This window comes from Chlorocebus sabaeus, chromosome 11 (assembly GCF_047675955.1).
Source record: "Chlorocebus sabaeus isolate Y175 chromosome 11, mChlSab1.0.hap1, whole genome shotgun sequence".
In the NCBI taxonomy this organism is placed as follows: domain Eukaryota; kingdom Metazoa; phylum Chordata; class Mammalia; order Primates; family Cercopithecidae; genus Chlorocebus; species Chlorocebus sabaeus.
In genome coordinates, this window is record NC_132914.1 from 10,348,982 (window position 1) to 10,375,042 (window position 26,061).

Consider the following 26,061-nt stretch of genomic DNA (forward strand, 5'->3'; position numbering starts at 1 on the left):
TTTCTTTATTCATTTCTACAACTTTTAATAGCATGTATAGGTAGCTCCCAGATTGCTATTTTCACCGTGATTCTCTTGCCTCATACTATTCCCCTCTTTGGTGATGATGTGTCAGCACACTGGCCCTCTCTCTAATCTTGAATACTTTATTTCTGTCTGGGGAGTTTAGCACATGCTTCCCTCTGCCTATAATGTTGTGTAACTTGCCCTCTCTCTTTTTGCAAGGATCATTCCCAGCTTAAATGCCATATCATAAGAGAGGTCTTCCCTGAATGCACAATCTATGTTGGATCTCCCTAGATAATCAGGGAAGAAAAGAAACAATTTTTTCTTTCACAGCATTTATCACCATATGGAATTACCTTATTTAATTTATTTGTTTATATACTTTGACTTGTATTCTTCCACAGGAATGTAAAATCCCCAATGACAGGAACATGTGGTTTTTCTTCACCACAGAAGAGTATCTGATACAAAATAGGCTTTAAAATTCTTGTGAACTGACTAAATAATATCCATCTTCTCTACTTGATTGCTTTACTTGCCACACATCCCCAGTACCTAATTCAAGAGCCTGGTTCATTGTCAGCCCTTAAATATTGACTGAACCCAATTAATCAATTTTTCTTCAACTTCTGAACTCTGTGCCCAGCTCCTTACTGAATAGCTTCACTGGATATCTCAAAAGAACCTCAAATTCAATATGTCTACTTTCCCTATCTGTTATTAGCAACACAACCCAGCACTTGCCCTAGTAGGAAATCTACAATCATCCTTTACTTATCTCTAAAACGAAAAAAAAAAAAATCCACAACTTTTTCATAAAGTTTTGAGTGCACTAAGTGAAATAAGCAAAGTGCCTATCACAATGCCTGGCATACAGTATCTATAAATAGTAGTTTAGCTATACCCATTTTCATTGATTCAAAGAGGCAGGTCTTTTCACATCTCTGAAATCAAGATATGTTTTGTGATAAGTAGTGTTTCGTAATTGGATACACATCCAATGATTAATCAGGTGGAAATTTTTTCTTTAAATACTTTGTTAGAAAATTGTGTCCTTTACCTCAATGGTGCTTCAGATGTGATAATTTGCAGTAACACAACTTCTCTCTCCAATGTGCCGATACATATTAAAGTAGTAATTAGGTCACATCATATACATTTTAAATACATATTTTTCTCACTCTTCCCACTGTTGTAATCTTACATTGGACCCTCATTTTCTTTCAACTGAACATTGAGTTAGCCCCATGAATGGTCTCCCTGCCGACTATATTGCCCTTCTCCAATGTGTGTGTCATATTCATGCCAGAGAAATCATGTTTCTCTCGTGCCTAACTCACTTCATTATCTACACAACTGCCTGCAGAATGGAATCCAGATTCTTTCATATGGCACACAGGGCTCTGACTCTCTCCCTCTCTCTTTAGCCTAATCCCTAAGCAAGCCACAGTCAAGCTGACCTTCTTTCTGTACTTGCAGATTACTTAACACCCTATGTTGTTTCACAACCCATGTCCTTTATCACACTGACTTATCTTGAAAATATTTTGTATCAGCTGGAATCCCTCTGGCAATAAATAACAGAAGAGCAACTAGCAGTTGCTTAAACAAATAGGAAAGTCCATAGGCTGATGTTCCAAGGTTGATAGAATTGCCCAATAATGCTGATGAGGACCAAGGCCCATTTTATCTTTCAGACTTCCTTAACAAGCAGACCTTCATCCCCCTGCTTGTTACTTTGCTGTCTCAAGATGGTCATTGAAATATTAAATACCACATCTATTTTCCATTAAGTAAGAAGAAGGAAGGACATTCAGGAGTATGCCCACTACAACTCTTCTTTTTAAGAAAGAAAATGCTTCCCATAAGCCCTACCCAGCAGTTTTCTACTTACATTTCATTGCCCACACAGCACCTTAGTCACTCTGGTTTGAAGATGCCTAGAGAGAGGGATGTTGTGGGTAGTTTAGCCAATAAGCAGTGTCTGCCACAGTCTGCTTGGAAAATATCTTCTCATTTTTTGTGAGATTCAACTCAAGAGTTATATCTTAGAAATTTAGAAATGTATATATATATATAAATTATATTGTATATAAATTATATATGTATATAAATTATATTGATATTTGTATAAGCATACATAAAAGACAGATATATAAATATATATAGTATGTACTCTTTCATCATTAACTGAATATTTATCAAACACCTGTACACAGGGCATAGTATGTACTATTCTAGGCACTCTGAATACAGCAATGAACAACTTCCTTTCATTTGTGGAATTTACATCCCAGTGTTTACCCTTTGATCTAACTTTTTCACCTCTAGTAACTTACCTTACAGACTACACCTCAAAAACAAGGATGCTCACTGAGGTGATAACTAGAATAACAAAAATCTGATTGAATATCACTATGGGATTGATTATAATATACATAAAATTATAAAATGTAATTATTCAAAAGAGTATATTCCTCTTAATAGAGACATACTAACATGAAAAGCTGTCTCCAATATATATTTTAATTTAAAAAATTGAAAAGCAAAATGTATAGTAAACTCTCACTTTTAAAAGGAAAATCCATCCCCAAATTCATATGGAATCTCAAGGAATCTGAAATAGCCAAAACAACTTCGGAAGAAGAGCAAAGGTATTAGACTCACACTTCCTGACTTGAAAGCATATTACAAAGATACATTAATCAAAACAGTGTGGCACTGGCATAAAGACAGACAAATAAACCATTGGAATAGAATGAATAGCCTAGAAATAAGCCTGTTTGTATATGGTCAATGATCTTCAACAAGGGTGCCAAGACCACTCATTGGGAAAATTATAGTCTCTTCGACAAATGGTGTTGGGAACACTGGAAACGAAAGTTAAACCTTTATTTTACACTATTTACAAAATGTAACTTATATTAAAGACATAAGCATAAGACCTAAAACTATAAAATTTCTAGAAGAAAACAGATCAGATAATCTCATGACATTGGATTTGTCAATAACTTCTTAGATGTGACACCAAAAGCACAGGTAACAAAGAAAAAATAGATAAATGGGACTGAATCAAAATTGAAAACATTTGTGCATCAAAGGACACAATCAAAAGAGTGAAGGGAAACATACAAAAGGGGAAAAGTATTTACAAAGAATATATTTAGAAGTTACTATCCACAATATATAAAGAACTCCCACAACTCAACAATGAAAAAATCAAATAACTAGATTTTAAAGTGCACAATATGTTTGAATTGATATTTATCTAAAGAATATATACAAATGGCTAATAAACATTGAAAAGGTGCCCAACATTACTAATCACCAGAGAAATGCAAATCAAAATCACAATGACATATTACTTCACACCTGTGAGGATAGCTACTATCAAAAAAAAAAAAAAAAAAAAAAGAAAGTAACAAGTGTTGGCAAGGATGGAGAGAAATTGAAACCCTTGTGCATAGTTGGTGGGATTGTAAAATGGTTTAACTGCTATGGAAAACACTGTGAAGTTTCCTCAAAAAATTAAAATAGAACTACTATATGATCCAGGAATTTTACTTCTGGGCATATATCCGAAAGAACTGAAAACATGATCTTGAAGAGATATTTACATACCACAGTCATAGTGCTATTCCCAATAACCAAGAAGTAAAAGCGAGTCAAATGTCCATCAATGGAAGAATGAATGCATACAATCAAACATTATTCAGCCTTAAAAAGAAATGAAATTCTGATACATGCTGCAACATGGATGAACTTTGAAGAAATTTTGCTAAGTAAAATAAACTAGTCACAAAATGACAAATACTGTATTATTTCACTTATATGAAGTATCCAAGCCAAATTCATAAAAACAGAAAGAAGAATGCTGGTTACCAGGGACAGAGAAGAGGAGACAGGGAAGGTATTTAATAAATTGTTTAATAGGTAGAAAGTTTCAGATTTGCAAGATATAAAAACTCTGGAGATCAGATCAACCATGTGAATATACCTAACACTACTAAACTATACATTTAAAAATGGTTGGCTGGGCCCAGTGGCTCACACCTGTAATCCCAGCACTTTGAGAGGCCGAGATGGGTGGATCACGAGGTCAGGAGATTGAGACCATCCTGGCTAACACAGTGAAACCTGTCTCTATTAAAAATACAAAAAATTAACCGGCACCATGGTGGACACCTGTAGTCCCAGCTATTCGGGAAGCTAAAGCAGGAGAATGGTGTGAACCCAGGAGGCAGAGCTTGCAGTGAGCAGAGATCGTGCCACTGCACTCTAGCCTGGGCGAGAGAGCAAAACTCTGTCTCAGGAAAAAAAAAATGCTTAAGATGGGAAAAAGGAAACCCATTCCTGCATCTTCATGTATATTATTATATACAATACTTTCAGTTTATGAATTTGGTGGGTAGCTCACACATTACTTTATATTTTCTTCATAGTTATATATTTTATAAGTATACATTACTTTTTATAGTCAGAGAAATATTTGAAAAAATTTTAAAATTACAAGGTACTTTCTTCTCTATCTCTCTTCTCAAATACTAATGACCATTTATTTGTACTTACATAGTCACCAACAGAATGTATATTTATTGAATGAAATAACAAATGTATCATCAACTAGTGATAATGAATAATACCTTTAATAAAAAGTTATATTTAGCACCAAATTAAGAAATTAGTTTAATACAGTTCTTCATTTAATGAATACCGATTGTTATTAAGTGCCTAGGATATGCCCGATGTGCCTGTGTAGGTTCTGAGTAAAAACATGGTTATTTCTTGAAACTATCTTTTGATGAAGAAACAGCAAAAGAGAAACAGAGAAAGAATGGGTTATAGCTAGCTGGTAACATTCAAAAGCAAGCCACCTCATGAAACTCCATTACAAGTCAAGATAGTATCGTCCAGGTATGTGGTACTCCGGTGGTTTGGTTTTATCATAGTTAGAGCCTAAATACATAGCAAAGAGAATAGATTTCACATACTTCGAAAACGTGTAACTGCGAGTATGAAATACCTGCAGACCCAGTCACCCCACTCCAGCTTCTGCCAGAGAAAACTAGTGTAAGAACAACTGGTTTGGAAATTAATTGCATTCTTCCCCCACCCCCTTGGGCCATAAAATATTATTGGCAGGTAAGGGGAAGAGCCAGCGGTAAGGGTCCCTCGCTTCCCATCCCCTACCCAGGATCCTCCCTCTGAAGGAGAGCAGAAGCCCAGGAGCCTGCCACTCAGCGGACCTTGCAGGTGGACAGGTTGCTGTAGGGATCTTTCTGGAGCTTCAGCAGGATGTGGTCGGCAGTGATCTCCTGCTCAGGCCTCCTCTGGTGGTCAGCACACACATCGCCCAGCTGGACTTCAGCACCGCTGCTCAGAGCCTGGATCCACACCAGCTGGGCCTCAACGAAGGCCTCCGTTCCTGCAGTGTGGCCTTCCAATGTGGCTTTCATGCTGAGCTGCCACTGCAGCTCAATCTCAAGACCCCGGAGAGTACACCACCGGTCCGTGACTCGGACTTGCTCATCTGGAGCTGCTCCGTGTGGCCAGCGACCTCCCAGCTCAGCTCCTCAGTCTGGCTGGTGACCAGGCTTCAGTATCGTCCGTGTCTGCTCAGCCGTGACCGCATACTGGCTTCACGTGTTGCCCAGGATCTTGGCAAGACCAACGCCTGGAGCAGAATCCACCTCCACACTGACCTGGCCACCCACGGCACTGATGTCCTCGTTGTGGTTCTTCTCCAGGTGATCTAACTCCTCCTGCAGGCCTTGGATGTGCGTCTCCAGGTCAGCCCTGGCCGGGGTGAGCTCATTGGGCGCCCTGCGCAGGCCCTGATGTCTGCCTCCAAGCTCCTTCACAGAGCCTGCTCCATCTCAGACTTGGTTCGGAAGTGATCTGCAGGCAGGTGGGCGGGCGGGCGTTGTCAATCTGCAAGACATCCTGGAGTTCTCAATGATGACTCCAAGAGTCTTGTCCCGCAGGTCTTCCATGGTCTTGAAGTAGTGGCTATAACTGCCGGGGACCCGGGCCGCTGCTTGTGGCCCTGGTCGCGAATCTTCACCTTCAGCTCACCACTGGCCTCCTCCAGAGCCCGCACCTTGTCCAGGTAGGAAGCAGGTGGTTGTGGATGTTCTGCGTGGTGATCTTGGTGCCCGTCAGCAGCCTGTCTGACCTGCCCAGGACGCTGGCATCACCGCTGCCATAGCCCCGGAGGAGGATGAGGGCACAAAGCAGGTGGAGGGCACAGAAAGGCCATGGCCTCGGATGCTGGGCGCTAGGAAGGCGCCCCCGACCCCAAAGTGCACGGAGCAGCTGCCCAGCCCCCAAAGGACTAAGTGGCCAATGATTGGCGAGAGCTGCAGGAAATTAGGGTGAGGGGGAGGAGAACGGCCCAAGGAGCTGCAATCGGCAGAAGGAATCGGAAATTTTAATTGCATTATTACCAGTTATAAGAATTTTTGTGGTGTGAGTGGACTCAAAAAAAGGGCCGGGAAAACACCAAAACCACTCTTGAGGAGAACTTAAGAGGGAACCAGGCTTCAAGCTCCCAAACTCACCATGGACTGCCATAGAATTTAAAGCACAGTCCTCATTCCCCAGAAAGCTAACCAAGCCCACCACAGGGTGTCCTACCAAAGGCGGTTCCCTGGCATTATTCTAGATAGAACAACCCAGACAGGACAAATGTACTCCTGGGGAGAGATGAATCAATTCCTAGGAGGACTGGACAGACATTCTCAAAAGTTTGTTGGAAAGACAGCAGAGAAGAGAAGAATGAGGTGCTTTTATAAAGGGATAGGAAGAAGGTGAGAACAAGGAACTGAGATTAGGAGCTGAGTGTGTCCATGACAGACCGCCTAGAAAGAATGTAATATCTAGAGCTTTTACTCATAGACTGCGGGACGAGGTATATTTACCATGTAGCTCTGTATTTTCCCTCTTGTGTTATAATGTTTTCTGTAATTAATTACTCTAACCCTTTCAGCAAAGTCTAACACACTTCAGCATTGTCTAGTGATGATATACAGACTAAATGGACAGGTGAGTAAAAGAAAAAATTAAGGCCTTTCTGTTTAGAAATAAAATATAAAAGAACAGCTTTTATATTTTATTTTCACATTGAAAATCAGTCAGATTTGCTTCAGCCTCAAGGAATGTGTTTACTAAAATTAAATGAATGCTGGCAGGGAGCTCTGCACTTTTTTTTCTAAACAGGAAATGGGTTAAGGGCGGCAGCTGAGTGCTTTTGACATAACCCTAGTAGTCTTTGGCAGCATCCTTTCTGTTTGGTAGGATAAGATATTCTAGGCTCATCTTGCATTTTCTGGGGAAAAAAAAAAGCCACTGAATTAGGCATAGAGGAAATTACTATAAAGTTTAAGGGATAATGTAAAAGATCTAGGAGAATACTCTAATTGCTTCACAAACAAGGAAGAAACTGAAACTAGAAATGTAGTCAATCAGTATTGCTGATGTGCTTTATGCAAGAAAGATCGTATATTAGTTCTCTCTTACCCGCAGCTTCTTCACTTTCTGTGGTTTCAGTTACCCTTGGTCATCCAGGGTTCAAAAATATTAAGTGGAAAATTCCAGAAATAAACTATTCATACATTTTCAATTGTGTGCCATTCGGAGTGGTGTGATGAAATCTTGACACCTGGGACATGAATCATTCCTTTCTCCAGTGTATCCGTGCTGTATATGCTGCTCTTATTCCCCCAGCCCCCAGCCCAGTCACTTAGTAGCTATCTCAATACTGCAGTGCTTATGTTCAAGTCATCCTTATTTTACTTAATAATGGCCCCAAAGCTCAAGAGTAGTGATGTTGGCATATTGTTATAATGTTCTTTTATTATCAGTTCTGTTCATCTCTTACTAAGCCTAATGTATAAATTAAACTTCATCCTAAGTATGTATGTATAGGAAAAAACATAGTATAATAGGGTTGGGTACTATCTGTGGTTTCAGGCATCCACTGGGGATCTTGGAACACATGCTTCTCGGGTAAGGGGAACTACTATATACAAGATTAAATAAAGTCACTTAAAATTCGTTTATAAAATTACGTCCTAAAATATTTGTACCAATAACAAGATATATTCAAATTATTTTACCAAATAAAAACATGTTTTACTTTCTAATAAAAGTTAAAATATGTTTGCAATCTATACCATTTTCTTTAATTACATGGAAAAAATTACATTATGATGTCTAATTAATAAATAGTTATTTATAATTACTGCCAAAAGTCAAAAACTAGTTTGATGCATATGTTTTAAATACCATGCCTTTTTAGACCCTTTTCTTTATACATAACTTGTAATTTTACCTTCAAATTATACTGCATTACTTTAAATTAAATAATGAGAGTACATATGTATAACTTGCTTTGAAAATACATGAATCATGAAAGCTACACTATTTAAAACTTAAGAGCTTTCAATAATATCTTATACAATATATTCCATAATTACTTTTTTATAAATTTTTATGATATTACTGTAAATTGTGGGTTTAGGGACCCACAGTTCAACTAATGGTAAAATAATCTTTTAGCATAACAAAAATTAGAACACCTCAATCTCTTAGAACTTGTCTTAGCCCATTTATGTAGTAAGTGCTACATAATTGCTAGCTGTCATTACTTGTTACTGTTGTAGCTATTGTTGTTAGCGTCATTATCATCAGCATCATCTGAGCAATTAAGTAAAGTTGGCAAACAACTTTATCTTTCCTACTTTTATCATTTAACCCCAATGTTTGCTCCCAAACTAAATAGAACTCTCTAAAATGAAAGTTCTGACACTGGAAAGTTCCACAGTGAACATGAGAGCCACAGTGAACAAAGGGGACTCCTATGGTTAAGAGTCATGAATCAACCCTGTGCACACAAACGCACGAACATGCACACATTTATTTTCCGTTCATCAAAGGAAAAGTAATCCTGTAATTGCCCCACTTTGCTTCGTATTCCAAAATAAACTGCAGATAAAGATGAAAATCTAAACACAAATACTTAATGTAGGAAAAAATGTAGGATAATATTTTTACAATTTCAGTATGCATAGGCAGAAGTACTTCTTAATCAGAAAATAAACAAAGATAAAGTATAAAAAAAGAAAGTTAAACAAAGATAAATTATAAGCAACAGAGTTCCTATAAGTGGCGATGATGTTGAACATCACTAGTAATCGTGAGCTTAAAAAAGAAAAGGCAAAATAGATCATGCTCCCCTCCCCATCAGATTGGTAAAATTTTAAAAGTGATGGGAAAATACACACATGTAAGCATTGCTAGTGAGAATGTAAGTTGGCAGTCATTTTAGAAAGTTGATGAGATAGTATCTGTAAGTTTAAAATGTATATACTCTTTGACATAGGAAATTCACAGTGGGGACAGATTCATCACACAAAAATATTTCTACATGCCCGAAAGTATAAATATGTTAGGACAGCCATTGAATTCTATTGTTTGTAGTAAATTGTTTTAGTCCAAACACTAATTCCTCTGTAGCAAAACATAGGATCTAGTAAAACGGATTATGCGTGGAAATCAGTCCTCTTTAGAAACCTAAAAGAGCAAGTGTATCCTGATGAAAAAGAAAAAACGCTTTTTTTTTTCTTTTTGTGTTTGTTTGTTTTGAGACAGAGGCTCACTCTGTTGCCAGGCTGGAGTGCAGTGGCACAATCTCAGCTCACTGCAGCCTCTGCCTCACAGGTTCAAGCAATTCTCCTGCATCAGCCTCCCGTGTAGCTGGGATTACAGGCGTGCACCACCACGCCCAGCTAATTTTTGTATTTTTAGTAGAGATGGGTTTTCACCGTGTTGGCCAGGATGGTCTCGATCTCTTGACTTCGTGATCCACCCACCTCAGCCTCCCAAAGTGCTTTTTGATAATTTTGAAAAACGATGGAAGCATATTAGAATGAAAACAAACTGAGGATGTGCTTTTGTCTTTGTATATTCAAATATTTTTTCTCATTAAAAATCAGAAAGGCCGGGTATGATGGCTCATGCCTGTAATCCCAACACTTTGGGGGCACCGAGGTGGGAAGATCACTTGAGGCCAGGACTTCGAGGCTAGCCTGAGCAGCATAGTACAACCCTGTCTCTACAAAAAGCTTAAGAAAAAAATTAGCTGGGCGTGGTGGAGTGCACCTGTAGTCTTAGCTATTTGGGAGGCTGAGATGGGAGGATCGCTTGAGCCTAGGACTTCAAGGCTGAGTTGAGCTATGATCTAACCACTGTACTCCAGCCTGGGCAACAGAGCAAGACCCTGTCTCAGAAAAAAAATATATATATATATATATACACACACACACACACACATACATATATGTTAATGAGATAGCACAAATGAGAAAAACTCAGCTCTTTGATCTCTGAGTACATCTCTGTAGATACATATTTCCTTCACTCCAGGTTTTGCCCAAGATACTTGGGCAAAGAAAAAGCCAGTAAACCCTCTAATAGGGTGAATATGGTTATGCCACCTACGGGACTTTCTAATTTTGGTGGTAGTTAATATGTAACCAGCTGAAATTTTCATTATCGTCACTGTCAGGACTCCGGGAAGCTTAAGTGTTCTCTTTTCCAGGACAATGTGCACGAAGTGTACAACTGGTACACTTATATTCAGTTCCTGGGAAGCACTACAGCAATACAAGGGGAAATTTTTATTCTATTTATTTTCATTAAGGCCCATCTACCTCCTAATCCTAATTTCTCTCATTTCCCAAACATTCCTTGCTTGTTCTTAATGTTATGTGTTTTCCTGTATTTTGCTCCTCTACTTTCTTTTCCATGAACTATCTTTTTCCCTTCCTTTTTTTTTTCTCTCTTTACCCCTTTACCTCAGCTTTCTAGCAGTATTTGCTAAATATTTCAAAACTGTATAGAACTTGTTCAAATTGTGTGCTTCCTTTTCTGTCAAGAACTTGCTATTCAGGTAACCCAATTGGTGATTTTTTCCTGGAAATGCTGATGGATGCTGTTCTTATAGCAAAACCCAGAACAGAGATGAAATAGATGTCATCCTCAGCCATTAGGATTCAAACTATAAAATTAATTTACATTGGTATCGTAAGGATCAGAATGTTAAAGCTGTGTTACACCTAGCATCTTGCATGAAACTAACTCATGAAGGTGAGATCACAGATGTTATTGCCACACTATTGGCATGAAAGCTGAGGCTCAGAGTAGTTAACTGAGTTACCCAGAACCACACAGCTAAGTTAGAAGTAGGGCTCAGGTGTCCTGGCAACTAACTGGTCCAGTTATTTTTTTCCCTCAAGCTCGTTTTCCCTCTCCTAAAGAATATGAGGCTCTGTCACGGTGAAAGGGGATTTTAATGATACTTTCCTCTTTATCTGTGATTATAATGAATGTGGCATCTCTGCCATTAAGGATCATTCCTCCACCACATTCTTAATACATCTGCTGCATGCATCCTTCAGAGACCTTCCTCGGGGATCATCCTTTCTCACTCGAAAAAGCTCAACCTCTCCCCTGTCATTTTGCATCTCCCACTCAGCATTTTTAGAAGCAATATTTCATTCAAACTTGTTCAAGTTTATCTCCACCTAAAGAAATATTCCTCTCACCCTGGCATCTCCATCAGGCACTGCCCTGTTGTTTTTCTCCCCTTCAGACAAACTGCCAAACTGGCTCTAGTTCCTCACATTCCCCACCCTCTCAGCAAGCTTCTGCCCCACACTGGCACTGAAACAACTGAATCCCAATGTCCTTGTCCCTAAACCCAGCAGAAAAAAAAAATCAATCTATTATTTGATTTCACAGCAGCACTTGACATGGGTAGCCAGGAATTTACCAATAACAACCTTTATAGATCATCATCTTTGCAACTTATGATGAGGCATCAAATGAATGTTATTAACATTAATCCCTCCTATTTTAAGTCACTAATCCGAGTAAATGCTCACTTATTTCTAGCTCCTTAGAAATCATTTAAATTATGTTACATTTTGAATCAATACATTATAAAATCATATTATCATTTGTAATAATTTTTTTAAATGTTGTGTGCCATTAACATTGATGCCTTGGTATAAAGTCATGACCACTCTGATCTAGTAGTAATCTTCTATTGACCATTCTCTTACTAAAGCGGTCCCTTCCTTGGGACTCAGAGACCTCACACTCTCCTGCCTGTGTTTCTTCCTCTCTAACTGGCCCTTCTTGCTCCATTTGGGTACTCCTACCCATTGCGTAGACAAGATCTTTCCCTCTAACTCTGTCTTGGGCTCTTTTTCTCTTTTCATTAACATCTTCTACCTGGGTATTGTCATCCATTTCCATGGCATCAGCTTTCCCAATAAACTGATATATCCGTAGTCTCTATAAGTAGAGCAGATCTCATCAAGCTAGTGGCATTCAGACTGCTTTAGCTTTAACCAAAAATAAGGGATTTTGTACATGTTCAATAAGCAGTTCCCAACGTAACACTGTAATCACATTTTCACAATTGTGACCTAGGACACTTATAGTAAAGGATACAGACGATTGAGACAGAAATAGTGACAAAGAAAAATAAGGTTAGGATATAGGTTTTAATGCTGTAACAAACAGATCTCAAAATGCAATGGCTTAACTAATAGGTTTTAATGCTGTAACAAACAGACCTCAAAACGCAATGGCTTAACTAAGAGAATGCATTTCTCTGTCACATGAAGGTCCCAACTAGAGTAGCCTTTTGATGACTCAAGGGCTCAGGCTGTGCCTTGTTTGTGGTTCTGCCTTCCTTAACACATGGCTTCCATCTGATGAGCTATAGCAGTACCTATCACTACAGTCAGCATGTCCACATTGCAGCCTGGGCAAGGAAGAAAGGGGAAGCACAGAACTGTACCTTCCTTTTTAAGTCATGAACGGAAAGTTGGATGTATCACTTCCACTTGCCCTCCAATCACCAGAACTTAGTCATACGCCATACCCAGCTTCAAGGGAGTGGGTTAAGAAATAGAAGTCAACTAGGCAGTCTGCACCCAGCAAAGGATCAGGAGTTCTATTATTAAAGCAGAATTGGAGAAGTGGTAATAGGAACCACCACCAGCCTCTGCTGCATGTATATGAAACAGATGTTTCCCAAATCACTATTCTCACTTATTCTGTCTGGTACATTGTAGTTTTCATTATACTCTATTTCATTTTTTTAAATCCTGGTCATGACTCTCAGGTCATGATGTTATAACCCACTTAGATGGTGACACCATAATTTGAAAATTATTACCTATATTATGTCTAATATTGGTCACTTGAAGTATGGCTAGCCTAAATTGATCTATGTTGTAAGTACAAAATTCACACCAGCTTGTGAAAACAAATTATGAAAAAAAAAGTCTTTAAGGTATCATTAACAATTTTGTATTGGCTAAATGTTGAAATAATCATATTTTGGATATATTGGATTAAATAAACTAGACTATGAAAATTAATTTAATGTTTCTCTTTATGCAGTTACTAGAAAATTTAAAATTAAACAGGGGGTTCACATTATATTTCTAGTAGACCACACTGCTCGAAGCTCAGCATTCAAATGTCAAAGTCCTGTGAATATTTAATATGTAAATATCCCACAGACACTTACTTCATCTTCCCAACCCTCAGCCCTTTTGTCCTCCTTCTGCTCCCACCAATCTGTGTTTCTTCTGTTTCACCCACTCAGCTAAAGGCAACACAATTCACTCAGTGACAAGCCAGGAAAATGGAAAGACACATTTTCCTTTATTCCTCCATTCATATATTCACTAAGCACTAAACTTACCTCTTAAATATGATATAAATCTGAAAGGTCTTTTCAATACCACCACAATACCATAGTTGAAAATGCCATCAGCTTTCACCTATATTATTACAACAACTCCCATCTGGTCTTCCTGCATCCTGGATCACCTCTTTCTAGCGGCCCTTTCAAATTTCAATAAGAGCAAGCTTTCCAGGAAACAAATCTGAAGTCAATCCACTGATTACTCCTCTGAATACCTTAATATTGTCGACAAGTTCCTTTCTGATTTGAAGCATCAGAAAGGAGTATTTCCTCCATACAAAACAGTTTTCATTTCATGCATGTGCTGGGATTCTTCTCCGTCCCAGACCTTTGCATCTGTCATTCTTTATGCTTAGAAAGCTCTTTTCATCTCCTTGTTCTTCTAGACAACCACTACTCATATTTCAGATCTTAATTTACATTTTACTTTCCCTCAAAATTTTTAAAAAATGTTCCAAGTCTGGGTTATGTGCCCTTTCTATATGCTCCCAGGGCATCCTGAACTTCTCCAATAATATGTTTGGCTACTGTATTTTATACAGTAGTTTTATATTGTATTTTATACTGTATTTTATACAGTAGTTGCTTTTCTGTTTTTCTGTTTTTGTCTCCACAAGAATGTAAAAACCTTTAAGTGCCTGTTTTCATACTTATTTGACCACTCTATCTCTAGAATCTTGCATGATGTCTAGTCCTAGTAGGATCAAAAAATACTTACAAAGCAGCTGAATAGCTACATGAATAGATGGATGAATAAATGCATGGATGGATGGATGGACTAATGAAACTGTTTATATGACTTAAAGTTTGCAGAGGAGTATCATATTTGGAAGGCAGTAAGGAAGTTTGTGTAGTCGATGGTAAAGGCAGTTGGGAAGTCTGTTAGGCACAATAGGTCAAAATTTGTTTTTGAAGTCCTGTTACTTCACCTTTCTTTGTTTCACTTTCTTAAAACAGGAAACTCTTTGCTATGATCATTCTTCCAGGGCCTACCTCTTCATCTGCAATCCAGTAATATCCCTAATGTCAAAAAGCTACTGGTTTAATTCATGTCATTTTCAAAGAGGACTACAGAATTCTGATGTGGCTTCAAACATTTAGGGTAGGCATATCTAATGGAGAACTTGCAGCCACGCTGACTTGTAGTGAAATATCTATTTTGAGCCTGCCCAGTGTTGCTTAAATTGTAGTCTCCCTTGCCAACTATTCATACAAGAGATGTGAGAACCACCATAAAAGGCGTTGCGAGGAGTTGTGGGGGAGTGAGGGAGAGAAGAGGTTGAAAAGCTTATTAGCTGCTTTACGGTAAAACCCAGAGAAAGTGAGCTCTTACGGGAATGTGGCTTTAGCCCTCCAGGGATTCTATTTAGCCCGCCAGGAATTAACTTTGACTATAAATAGGCCATCAATGACCTTTCCAGAGAATGTTCAGAGACCTCAACTTTGTTTAGAGATCTTGTGTGGGTGGAACTTCCTGTTTGCACACAGAGCAGCATAAAGCCCAGTTGCTCTGGGAAGTGTTTGGGACCAGATGAATTGTAGGGAGTAGGGTACAATACAGTCTGGTCTCCTCCAGCTCCTTCTTTCTGCAACATGGGGAAGAACACACTCCTTCATCCAAGTCTTGTTCTTCTCCTCTTGGTCCTCCTGCCCACAGATGTCTCAGTCTCTGGAAAACCGTGAGTTCCACACAGAGAGCATAAAGCATGAACCTAGAGTCCTTCATTTATTGCAGATTTTTCTATCATTCCTTTTTCTTTCCTATGATACTGTCGCCTTCTTATCTCTAAGGTTCCTTCCAGATTTTATAAATCTGGTTTACTCATTACTTGCTTATTTTTCATCATTCTTCCCCAACTCTCTGAATCTCTAATATGCAAAGCCTTCCTAAGGAGTGTCAGAAATTTTTAGTTTTTTTGAAAGAATAATATTTAGATTTTCCTGTTCATATTGATCTACTTGAGACCAGGCTATTTATCTTTTCTTACTTCTTCTTTCTTAAGGGTCCATTTTCTATTTTATAAAAATAAAGACAATTCTCTCCCACAACCAAACATGGAATAATGCCTTGGAGTATAATAATCTGTAGACTGCCAAATAAAGGAACAATTTGAAATACTGGTGTTGATATTGAAAAAGCGAGAGATTCTAATGTCAGAAGAGAAAATCCTTTTGCAGATGAAGTGGTGATGAATTCTTTGTTTCAACACAACTAAAGGAGGAATTAAAGGAAATACCAGCTGATGAGTGATGAGAAGCAATTCTTGATAATAGAGTACTAGGTGATTTTTAGCATGTAATGCAGAAGTTGCAAGAAGTGGTAACAGTGATGCAATTGTTTTACCTGCCATTTACTTACTTTTATGTGAATCATTCTTCTTAGCACTTATATCTACACAAAACAAAATAGTAATAGAATTAATGTTAGATCTTGTTTAATTCTTGCAATACGGACTATTCATCCATGGATACATAAATTCACTGGGGGGAAAAGCAGTTCATCATTCTCATTAAAGATGTGCTTCAAAAGTATTTTAATTTTATATCTAATATGTATGAATCATACTTTGTATTTATTTTGTATTGATCAGTTATATACAAGTATTTTTTTAAGTAGCTCAATCAGAAGGAAATGTTTAATATTTATAAATTTATGGTCACATTCTATTTAAAGTTAAATTTACTTATCCACATATGTTACATATATATGTATTTATGTATATGTATACATATATGTATATATGTGAACATGTGTATACATACATATATGTATAGATGCTTGATAATAAAGAGGTAAGGATAATTCACAAAATATTTTGAAATATAAAAATTGAGGATAAACTTCTGTATGGTAACTGGCATGGAAATTCAAATTAGAAAAGGAAAAAAGAAGAGAAAGATACTATATATCAGATCATTAAAAGAACTTCTAATGTATTTTCAAATAGTGATAGTAGGTATCTTATACTACAGTGTTTATTATTCCGTGAGAAAATTGTAAAATTAGATAATTTAAAATATCATCAAAAATAATATCTTTTGCTATTATTTAAAATCATGATAAAAATATGTTTACTTGAAAATATGTAAGGAGCGCACAGTGTCCAAAAATTATTTTAGGAGTTCTGTGAGTAAAAATGTATAAAAACTACAGGATTCATCTTAAATTATGTCAGGGTGCTGAGAAAGTTTCTGTACTTCACGTGAGTTACCAAGGTCTAAAGTCAATCACCAGAGGACCGTTTTTGCATGGAGCCATCGTCTGATCATGAGCTGAAAGGCAAATATTTAAAATGCAAACATCCATGGTTAAGTAACACTCTTAAGACTTTATTAGCTGCTTACCACAACTAAGACTGTAAAGCAATGGCTCACTTTCTTTGAGGCTCAGATTCCATATTTGTGGAGTGGGAGCGAGTTCTTACCATACAATTTTCACAGGGCTGCTGAATGTGTGTGTGTATGTGTGTGTGTGTGTATATATATGTGTGTATATATATTTTAATGAGAATTCTATAATTTGATTAGCTTTTGTAATGTCCGCATGACTGAGAGCTTGCTTACTTTTTACAGCAACTTGAAGGTAAAATAGATTTACAACATGAACGAATGTAACTACATATTTTTATTTGAATTCAGATGTTCAGAAATTGTTCCTTAAAGTGAAACATGCCTACAAATTTTAATCTGTTAATACCTACCTCAAGTAAAATGTTCACTGCCATGGCATGTGAAGGAAAGAGGAAATAATTCTTATGCATGGCCTTCAACAGCCAAATTTCATGCTCATCAGTATGTCTTCTCTTGGTGTAGAACTGATGATGACAATTATTATGATGGGGAAAAGTGCTGTTGATATCAATGTCTCTCTTCCTTCACTTTCCTCTAACTGAACTGTCTCATTCCCAGGCAGTATATGGTTCTGGTCCCCTCCCTGCTCCACACTGAGACCCCTGAGAAGGGCTGTGTCCTTCTGAGCTACCTGAACGAGACAGTGACTGTAAGTGCTTCCTTGGAGTCTGTCAGGGGAAACAGGAGCCTCTTCACTGACCTGGAGGCAGAGAACGATGTGCTCCACTGTGTCGCCTTTGCTGTGAGTGTGGCTGTTTGACTTAATATACTTGGTTATTTTAGTCAGGGTCATAGGGATCTAGTATTCTGTCAAGATGAGGCTTTGGGAGGCTGGTAAGAACTTCAGAAAGAATTCAAATGTAGCAAGCTAAGTATAGAAATTGAGGAGCAATGCATGACTCTCCAGCCATGGGAGACAAATATTTACAGGCAAACTAAAAATCCACTTAATAATCAAATAGAAACCCTACTAGCCAGAAAGGAAAAGGAAAAGAAAATGTGACTTCTTAAAATTAAGATGGAAAAAATATTAATAAAGCAAACTAGGCCAAGGCTCAACATGAGCCACCAGTGGTGGACTGATGGGAACACATTGCTCCACACTAGGTTCTAAGAGTAAAAATTGTAGAAATTGCCCTGAGCAAAGGTATAATATCTCTTCAGAGTTGTCCACATGTGAGATGCTTACAGCCTAGTGTCAGTAAAGTACGGCTTTTTTTCCATAGCCTTTAAAACACGCTTTGACCATGCCCTTTTAGCATGTAACATCAACCTGGTAAAGCTCAATGTATAAATGAATCAAGACTGTTTTTTTCTGAGCTGTATGAAGATGTGAATCTCATTTATGACCTCTCTTACTCATGTATTTTCCTCCACCTTGTGTCCTGTCTCCCCATTTGTAAAATGGCAGAAGTGATTCCTGTCCCTGCCAACTTTCCCTGCTGAAAACAAGGGAGTGAAGTTAAGTAAGAAGGGCAAAATCTCCAGGGAAGAGTGGAACAGCAAATAGGGGAGACCTGTGGGTGCTGAATGGGGTTTCAGGATCTGTCCTATATTTCAGGTCCCAAAGTCTTCATCCCATGAGGAGGTAATGTTCCTCACTGTGCAAGTGAAAGGACCAACCCAAGAATTTAAGAAGCGGACCACAGTGATGGTTAAGAACGAGGAAAGTCTGGTCTTTGTCCAGACAGACAAATCAATCTACAAACCAGAGCAGACAGGTAGGAAGAAGCCTACAGACAGAACAACTTCAAAAAGGAAAGATCTTCTTCCCCTGGATGTTCCCCAGGCAAAGTTCTTATAATCTTTGTTCCTTAATAGCTTGTCTTACCAGCCTACAGGCCTACTTTGGGTTTAGGGGCTCATGAAAAATATTTCTGTTTCAGTGAAATTTCGTGTTGTCTCCTTGGATGAAAACTTTCACCCTGTGAACGAGTTGGTGAGTTTTCTATTATCTACATAATATGATTATCTGTATAAACAGGCTGGGAACCTGTTTTCTGTGTTGGGGGAAGACCAGGGAGAGAAAGAATCTGGTTTCACTAACAGTAACTTCTGGCATTACAACAGCACAAGATCCTAATCTAAAACATCATTCCAGGTAAAGAAAGTAGGTAATTCTTTCTGTCTTGGTGCTGGTACTCAGTCAGTTGTCACACAATGAAATTTATTTTTCAGATTGTTCTTAATTAGGACAATGAGAAAGCTACATTAAATAACAGACACAGATAAACCCTCAAAGAACCTAAGCTCAAAAAACATTTTAAAGATTTAGACTTTTTCTATATACACCTACCAAAATCTTCACTATAAAGGAAAGTCAGGATAATTAATTTGTTCCTCAAGACTAACCCTTGGTATCTGTGATAAGAAACAATTATTTCTATTGTAATGCAGACATCGACCCAAAGTCTTCATTTTTCTCTCCCAAATCAACTTCTTCAGATTTTCTTATCTCAAAAAGAGGCAACTCTTCTCTTCTAGCTCCAAAGACAAAAGATTATGGCCTAGTCCTTGTTTCTCTTTCTCTCATACCCACATCCACCTCACTGGAAAATCACGTTGGCTTAAAACATATTCAGACAATTTCTCATCATCTGAACTACTGCTGCAAGCTAGTCCTAGCCAATGTCATCTCTAAACAAGATCATTGCAATAACAAGATCATTGCAATAACCTTCAAAGTGGTCTCCCAGCTTCTACTTTCACTCTTCTATCTAAAATGAGGCACCACTTCCATCACTCTGTCAGCCTAACTCTGCTTGGTTTTTTTTTTGTTTGTTTGTTTTTTGTTTTTTGTTTTTTTTTTCGAGGCGGAGTCTCAATCTGTCGCCCAGGCTGGAGCTCAGTGGCCGGATCTCGGCTCACTGCAAGCTCCGCCTCCCAGGTTCACGCCATTCTCCTGCCTCAGCCTCCCGAGTAGCTGGGACTACAGGCGCCCGCCACCTCGCCTGTTTTGTTTTTCTGTTGGCACTTACCACCATCCTATACATACTGGTTTTTAAAAATCTGCCCATTTCTATTATAACATAAGCTCCATTAAAGCAGGCACATTGTTCTTTTGTGCGTGGTTATATTCTCAATGCCTAGAATGATACATAGCACATGAGAACTTACTTAATAAATATTAGTTTTAAAAAATGAGTAAACATTGATAAGTAGCTCCTTTATCAATGTTTATTCATTTTTAAAAGTAATATTTATTAAACTAATATTTATTAATGAAATATGTCCATTCCTCCTCATTCTTAGAACTACCTAAGAATTCCATGACCCCTCTTAATGATTACATCTGAACATATTTACCTATAGTTACATAAGTGTTTATTTCTTAACCTGTAAAATTGCATAGCAAAGGACTGATCTTCACTAGGATGCTATAAGCACTTAAGAAAGGTTAATAAATCCATTTTTAGTAAATGGCACTTTACATGTATATTTGTTGCTGAAGGCCTAGTAAGTTTTTAACATTTGTTAATTGCTTAAAATAGATTAATGAAAAGTTCTATAAAATTTAATCTGGAATATTTCTGTATTTCACTATAGAGGGAATTATTCTACATAAAACTAATTTAGATTTATTAATTTTTTATTTTTTAATTTTTGTGGAAACATAGTAGGTGTATATATTTATGGGTTACATGAGATATTTTGATACAGGCATGCAGTGCACGATAATGATTATGGATAATTATTATCATTATCTATATCATTATCCATGATATGGATATCCATGATATGGATAATGATTATTATCATGCATTGCATGCCTACATCAATAAATGGAGTACCCATCCCCTCAAACATTTATTCTTTGTGTTACAAACAACCCAATTATACTTTTAGTTATTTTTAAATGTACAATTAAATTATTTTTTACTATACTCACCCTGTTCTGCTAGCAAACACTAGCTGCTTTGCTTATAAATGAGATGTAAGAATATTTGAAAATAAGTATAAACTTCTTTTTTCTTTTGTCTTTCAGATTCCACTAGTATACATTCAGGTAAGCAACATGAAACATTCCATATTAGAAGGAAAGCAATACATATAGGGAAAATGTTCTTATTTGAGAGGTTTTTATAATATCTCAGAAACTTGTCATTAAAGGAGAAACCTTCCAACTCCCATAGAGCTAGATGGCTCTAACTAATCTCCTCTCCTCACCCTTTACTACTACCCCATTTGTCCTTTTTGTAGATAACTTAGGGTTTCCATAGATATCCTTTATTAGTTCCAATGCTCCAGGTGCTTTTGTAAGTTATAATTAATTCACTCATAGGATCCCAAAGGAAATCGCATCGCACAATGGCAGAGTTTCCAGTTAGAGGGTGGCCTCAAGCAATTGTCTTTTCCCCTCTCATCAGAGCCCTTCCAGGGCTCCTACAAGGTGGTGGTACAGAAGAAATCAGGTAGAAGGACAGAGCACCCTTTCACCGTGGAGGAATTTGGTATGGATCATGAAAAGTCATCAAATATGATTTTTCTTCATATTTAAACTCTTAGAGCCTGGAATTTAAGCTCATTTGGAGTCTTTCCATTTCCCATGGGTGACATTGGGCTTGGAGTAGAACTAATTACACCTAAGTCCAACGAGGACATCAGTGATTTGTGAATAGGACTTCACACAGCTTGGTTATTTTCTGTAGCAATATTTAATACCAATCCCCGAAATTAAAACATTAATGTTTTAACTGAGTTTTCCATAACTAAGCATACAGTGATCTCTCATAGTCCCTCAACTGAAATCTTCATTTGAGAGGAGAGTGGATAAGACTGTATTGGAGAGCAAAGCTACCTTTTTCAGAGCCCTAAAATATTATTAGGGAACCGTTACAGGGAACTTGAAAATATGAATTCCCTCAAAGTTGAAAACCAATCACCAACCTTCTTTATCACCAATCAACAGTTCTTCCCAAGTTTGAAGTACAAGTAACAGTGCCAAAGATAATCACCATCTTGGAAGAAGAGATGAATGTATCAGTGTGTGGCCTGTGAGTTCATTTTTTAAAAATCTTTTGTGGGGGATTATTTAAAAGAGACTCATTATTTGGGATATTTAGCTACTCTCTTTAGGAGTAGTGGCAACACAAAAATTTTAAGTGCTTTGACAGCATCCTCCTCTCTAGAATGTTATTCTCTTGTTACTTTTCTATTTTTCCTTTTTATTTTCTTTCACGTTCTTATCAGCATTATTCTATCATGAGGTAAGAAACTGTTTCTAGAGAGGTTATGCTAATAGGATTGATTCTGAAAGTGACAAAACTGCACACATACACACACACACACACACAATGGGAAGGGTGGATAGTGTTGAAGGGTATTGGCTCTGCCTTAACCAAAAATAACCAAACATATATTAGGGAGATAATTAACACATGGCTATAGGGGAAATTCAATCATCAACAGATCATTTACCTGACCTTGCATGCTTACTGGAAAAATCACTTAGATTCAGAATTTGTAGAGAGAGGCATACAACTGAAATCTCATCTAACTTACTGGTCGACCTAAGGCTGGTCTACATACCTCTCTGCACTGACATTTTTACGAGGAGACTGAACGTGATCTCTCAAGACAGTCTCTTCCAACCTTGAAAACTCTTGTGTCCTGGGTCTTATGCTCCTAACCTTGGTGGCACACAGTAGCAGTAGCAGAAAGAGCAGGTATAGTGAAGGAATCAGTCCTGCCCAAAGATCACACATGGAACACACCTGCTATTCAGCTGGGCCCCTGCTCCAGTTCTGTCTCACAGTAACGGCCAAGTTTCTGGTTCCTCATAACTAGTGTGATCTTGTAAATAGAGATACAGAGGACATTCTCAAATAGGAAAGGAGACAAATGCACTTGGAAACCCAGCAATCGTCTGTGACATATTTATGACACAATCCCACTTTTGTAAAAAAGTAAACAAGTAAAACTCGATATAGAGATGGCTGCACATGGGGAGAGGATGATGGAAGAAGAGACACTATCGTACTAATAGGTTGTATTCCTAGGTAGACTTGAGGGTGTTTGTTTCTTTGCTTTTTTTTTTGTTCTGCTTTGTTTTGTTTGTTTCGTTCTGCTGGTATTACTTTTTCTTTTAAGTACAAGTTTAAGTTTTATAATAAGGAAGTTTTTTTGAGATAAAGCTAAAAGAAAATCAAGGAAAAAAAGAAATGATAAAAGAAGAATCTAGTAAATTTCAGCATGTTGCAATGGAGATTTCTATAAGAGCCATTAGTGACTCTTATCTTCAGTATTGTGTAAGCCCACAGGGAGCAGCGGGAAGTACAGACAGGGAGTATACTGTAGGTAAAAGGGAGATATAAATAGCTAGAAAATGGGGAGGTTCAGTGCCTGCTCTGATTCCTTTGGGAATGTTCTCATGACAGATACACATATGGGAAGCCTGTCCCAGGACATGTGACTGTGAGCATTTGCAGAAAGTATAGTGACGCTTCTGACTGCTTTGGTGAAGATTCAAAGGCTTTCTGTGAGAAATTCAGTGGACAGGTAGGTTGAACACTGTTTTTTCTAGAGAATGACAATAAAGGCATTGTTGAAAAGCAGTGAGTTGCAGCATTTTTCTGATGCAGGAAGAGAACAATCTAGAAGAGAATTCCATGTTAGCTATTGTAATTTTTCAAAAAAATCATGAACTTAGCACAATGGGAATTATTTATTTCTTGTAATTGCCCATTGTGAGTGTTTCAGAATGATAGACGCTGAGCCATCCGAAGCCTCCATGGGCATTCATTTCTACAAAGGAAGGAGAAAAACCATACACCTCTTAACTGCCTTAGCTGGCCAGGGCATCAGTTCTGCTCTCTCTTTGAGCAAGAACCTAACACATGGCCCACCAAGATGCCAGACAGATACAGTCCACGTATGGGAGGCCACTTCCCAGCCACAGCTGAATATTATGGAGGAGGAACCAGACTTTGATGAGGAGTTCTAATAGTCAAGAGCAGATGTACTGTGTATTTCAAAATAGCAAATGGACAGGACTTGAACTATTTCCAACACATAGAAATGATAAATATTTCAGTTGGTAGGCATCCTAAATCCTGCGATGGGATCATTACACATTCTATGCATGTAACAAAATATCTTGTGTACCCCATAAATATGTATAAATATTATGCATCCTTTGTACAAAAAAAGATTATTCTCCAAATTTTAAGACATTTCTGTCGCATTCTATCTAGGGAATTTCAGATATCAAGAAATACATCTGTCAATTATACATGAGACATTGTTGTGAAATTTAATATTTAGTTGCTAGAGAATATTTATCATGTCCTCATCATAGAAAATGCCTACATGATGTTGTACTCCCACAAAAATCACACCAGATTAACTGACCAATGATCTATTTAGTATAATATGCATTGTATTTTTGTATTTTATTTTCTCCCTTCTTAGCTAAACAGCCATGGCTGCTTCTATCAGCAAGTAAAAACCAAGGTCTTCCAGTTGAAGAGGAAGGAGTATGAAATGAAACTTCACACTGAGGCCAAGATCCAAGAAGAAGGAACAGGTTTGTGTACTATATGGGTGTAAGAGAAAAAACAGTAGACATTGATTTTCTTAGCCAAATAATGAATTGTAAGTTGAGGGGAGGTAATAGAATTTTAGAGACATCATTCTTCCCAAAAAGAACATATTTTTTTCTCTTTTCCAGTAGTGGAATTGACTGGAAAGAAGTCCAGTGAAATCACAAGAACCATAACCAAACTCTCATTTGTGAAAGTGGATTCAAACTTTAGACAAGGGATTCCCTTCTTTGGGCAGGTGGAGTATTTTCCAGTTCACTCATCAACCCATGTACTGTTACCTAATTAGCACAATAGTTATGGTTTCTGCTAAAACCATGCCTGATTAATGTCATCACTTAATATAACCAAAGGTATAAAATATCACCATAGTTGATTAGTATAACCAAAGGTATAAAACTACATAAAATAGATTTATTCTTCTGTAAATTTATATATGAAATGTATGTAATTGTCCTAAAGCCTTATTAAAATTAGTAGAGGTTTTCCCCTCCTTTTGAAACAGCATTGTACAAGTCACACAATCTGCTTCTCATGATTTACCAGGCAGTCTCAGGTTTTTATGACATTTTCTCACAAGAATCTCAAAATTCATGCTGACCAGTTTCTTTATGATGCTAACGCTAACTTTGTGTGGAAACAGGTGGGTAGGTGGTTTTAATTTTTATTTTGAAGTAGTAAAGATTCTACAATAATGTTTATTTCATGGATAGTATATTTACACTATTTTTCTATAATAACAAGTGTATTTCTAAAACAGTGAACATGGGGTAAAACACTGCTATTTAAGGTTCTCAGATTTTTGAATTATGACTTTTCATAGTATCTACCAAAAAAAATCTTATTTTACAATTTTTCTGTTGTCAGCAGATGTACAAATGGATCTTTACGACTCTAGAAGTCTGAGGTGACAGTTACATGTGCCTCAATGTGTATTTGCTGTGTATCATTTTCCTAATGTAAATGTTATAGGATTTCAGCTATGAAGGGTGTAAAAGAGACATAAATTCAACAAAGTAGCGTACATTCTGGAAGGCTTGGTTATGTCATGACACCAAAATGTATTCAACTTCCTAAAATGAAAGGGCAGCTCATTTGTAAATTTCTCAGAAAGATAGTGTACTTTTTAAGTATATTTTATTGCTGTTTAATATCCTATTTGTCAGAAGAGCCTCTAGCTAGAAGAAAATCAGAATTATATGCCTATTCTTGTCTTTGTACATGCAGCCAACATTTCATTGGCAAACTTAGATTTTGTAAATCAATTATGGGTACTGATGGGGGTCAACCTATTGTTCTTCCTGCTACCAAATGTAGCTTATACTGAAAAAGAATCACCACCTTTACAATCTGAACTGGACTACTCAACTGCCG

At 37.4% G+C, this 26,061-nt stretch overlaps 1 protein-coding gene across 2 annotated transcripts in view; it reads left to right on the forward strand.

Annotated features, from left to right (window-relative positions):
- Positions 1-15,291: 15,291 nt before the first annotated feature.
- The window catches only part of A2M (alpha-2-macroglobulin), a 48,543-nt gene continuing 37,773 nt past the window's right edge, over positions 15,292-26,061 (forward strand). The window contains exons 1-10 of one of the 2 annotated variants that reach the window (XM_037995129.2): positions 15,292-15,474; positions 17,705-17,888; positions 18,708-18,867; positions 19,033-19,085; positions 21,132-21,152; positions 21,429-21,597; positions 22,056-22,140; positions 23,524-23,644; positions 24,557-24,671; positions 24,816-24,925. In XM_037995129.2, the coding sequence (XP_037851057.2) occupies positions 15,389-15,474; positions 17,705-17,888; positions 18,708-18,867; positions 19,033-19,085; positions 21,132-21,152; positions 21,429-21,597; positions 22,056-22,140; positions 23,524-23,644; positions 24,557-24,671; positions 24,816-24,925 (1,104 nt within the window). In that variant the 5' untranslated portion in view covers positions 15,292-15,388. The remainder of the gene's footprint in view (positions 15,475-17,704; positions 17,889-18,707; positions 18,868-19,032; positions 19,086-21,131; positions 21,153-21,428; positions 21,598-22,055; positions 22,141-23,523; positions 23,645-24,556; positions 24,672-24,815; positions 24,926-26,061) is intronic. The other variant, XM_007967539.3, reaches the window with a different exon arrangement.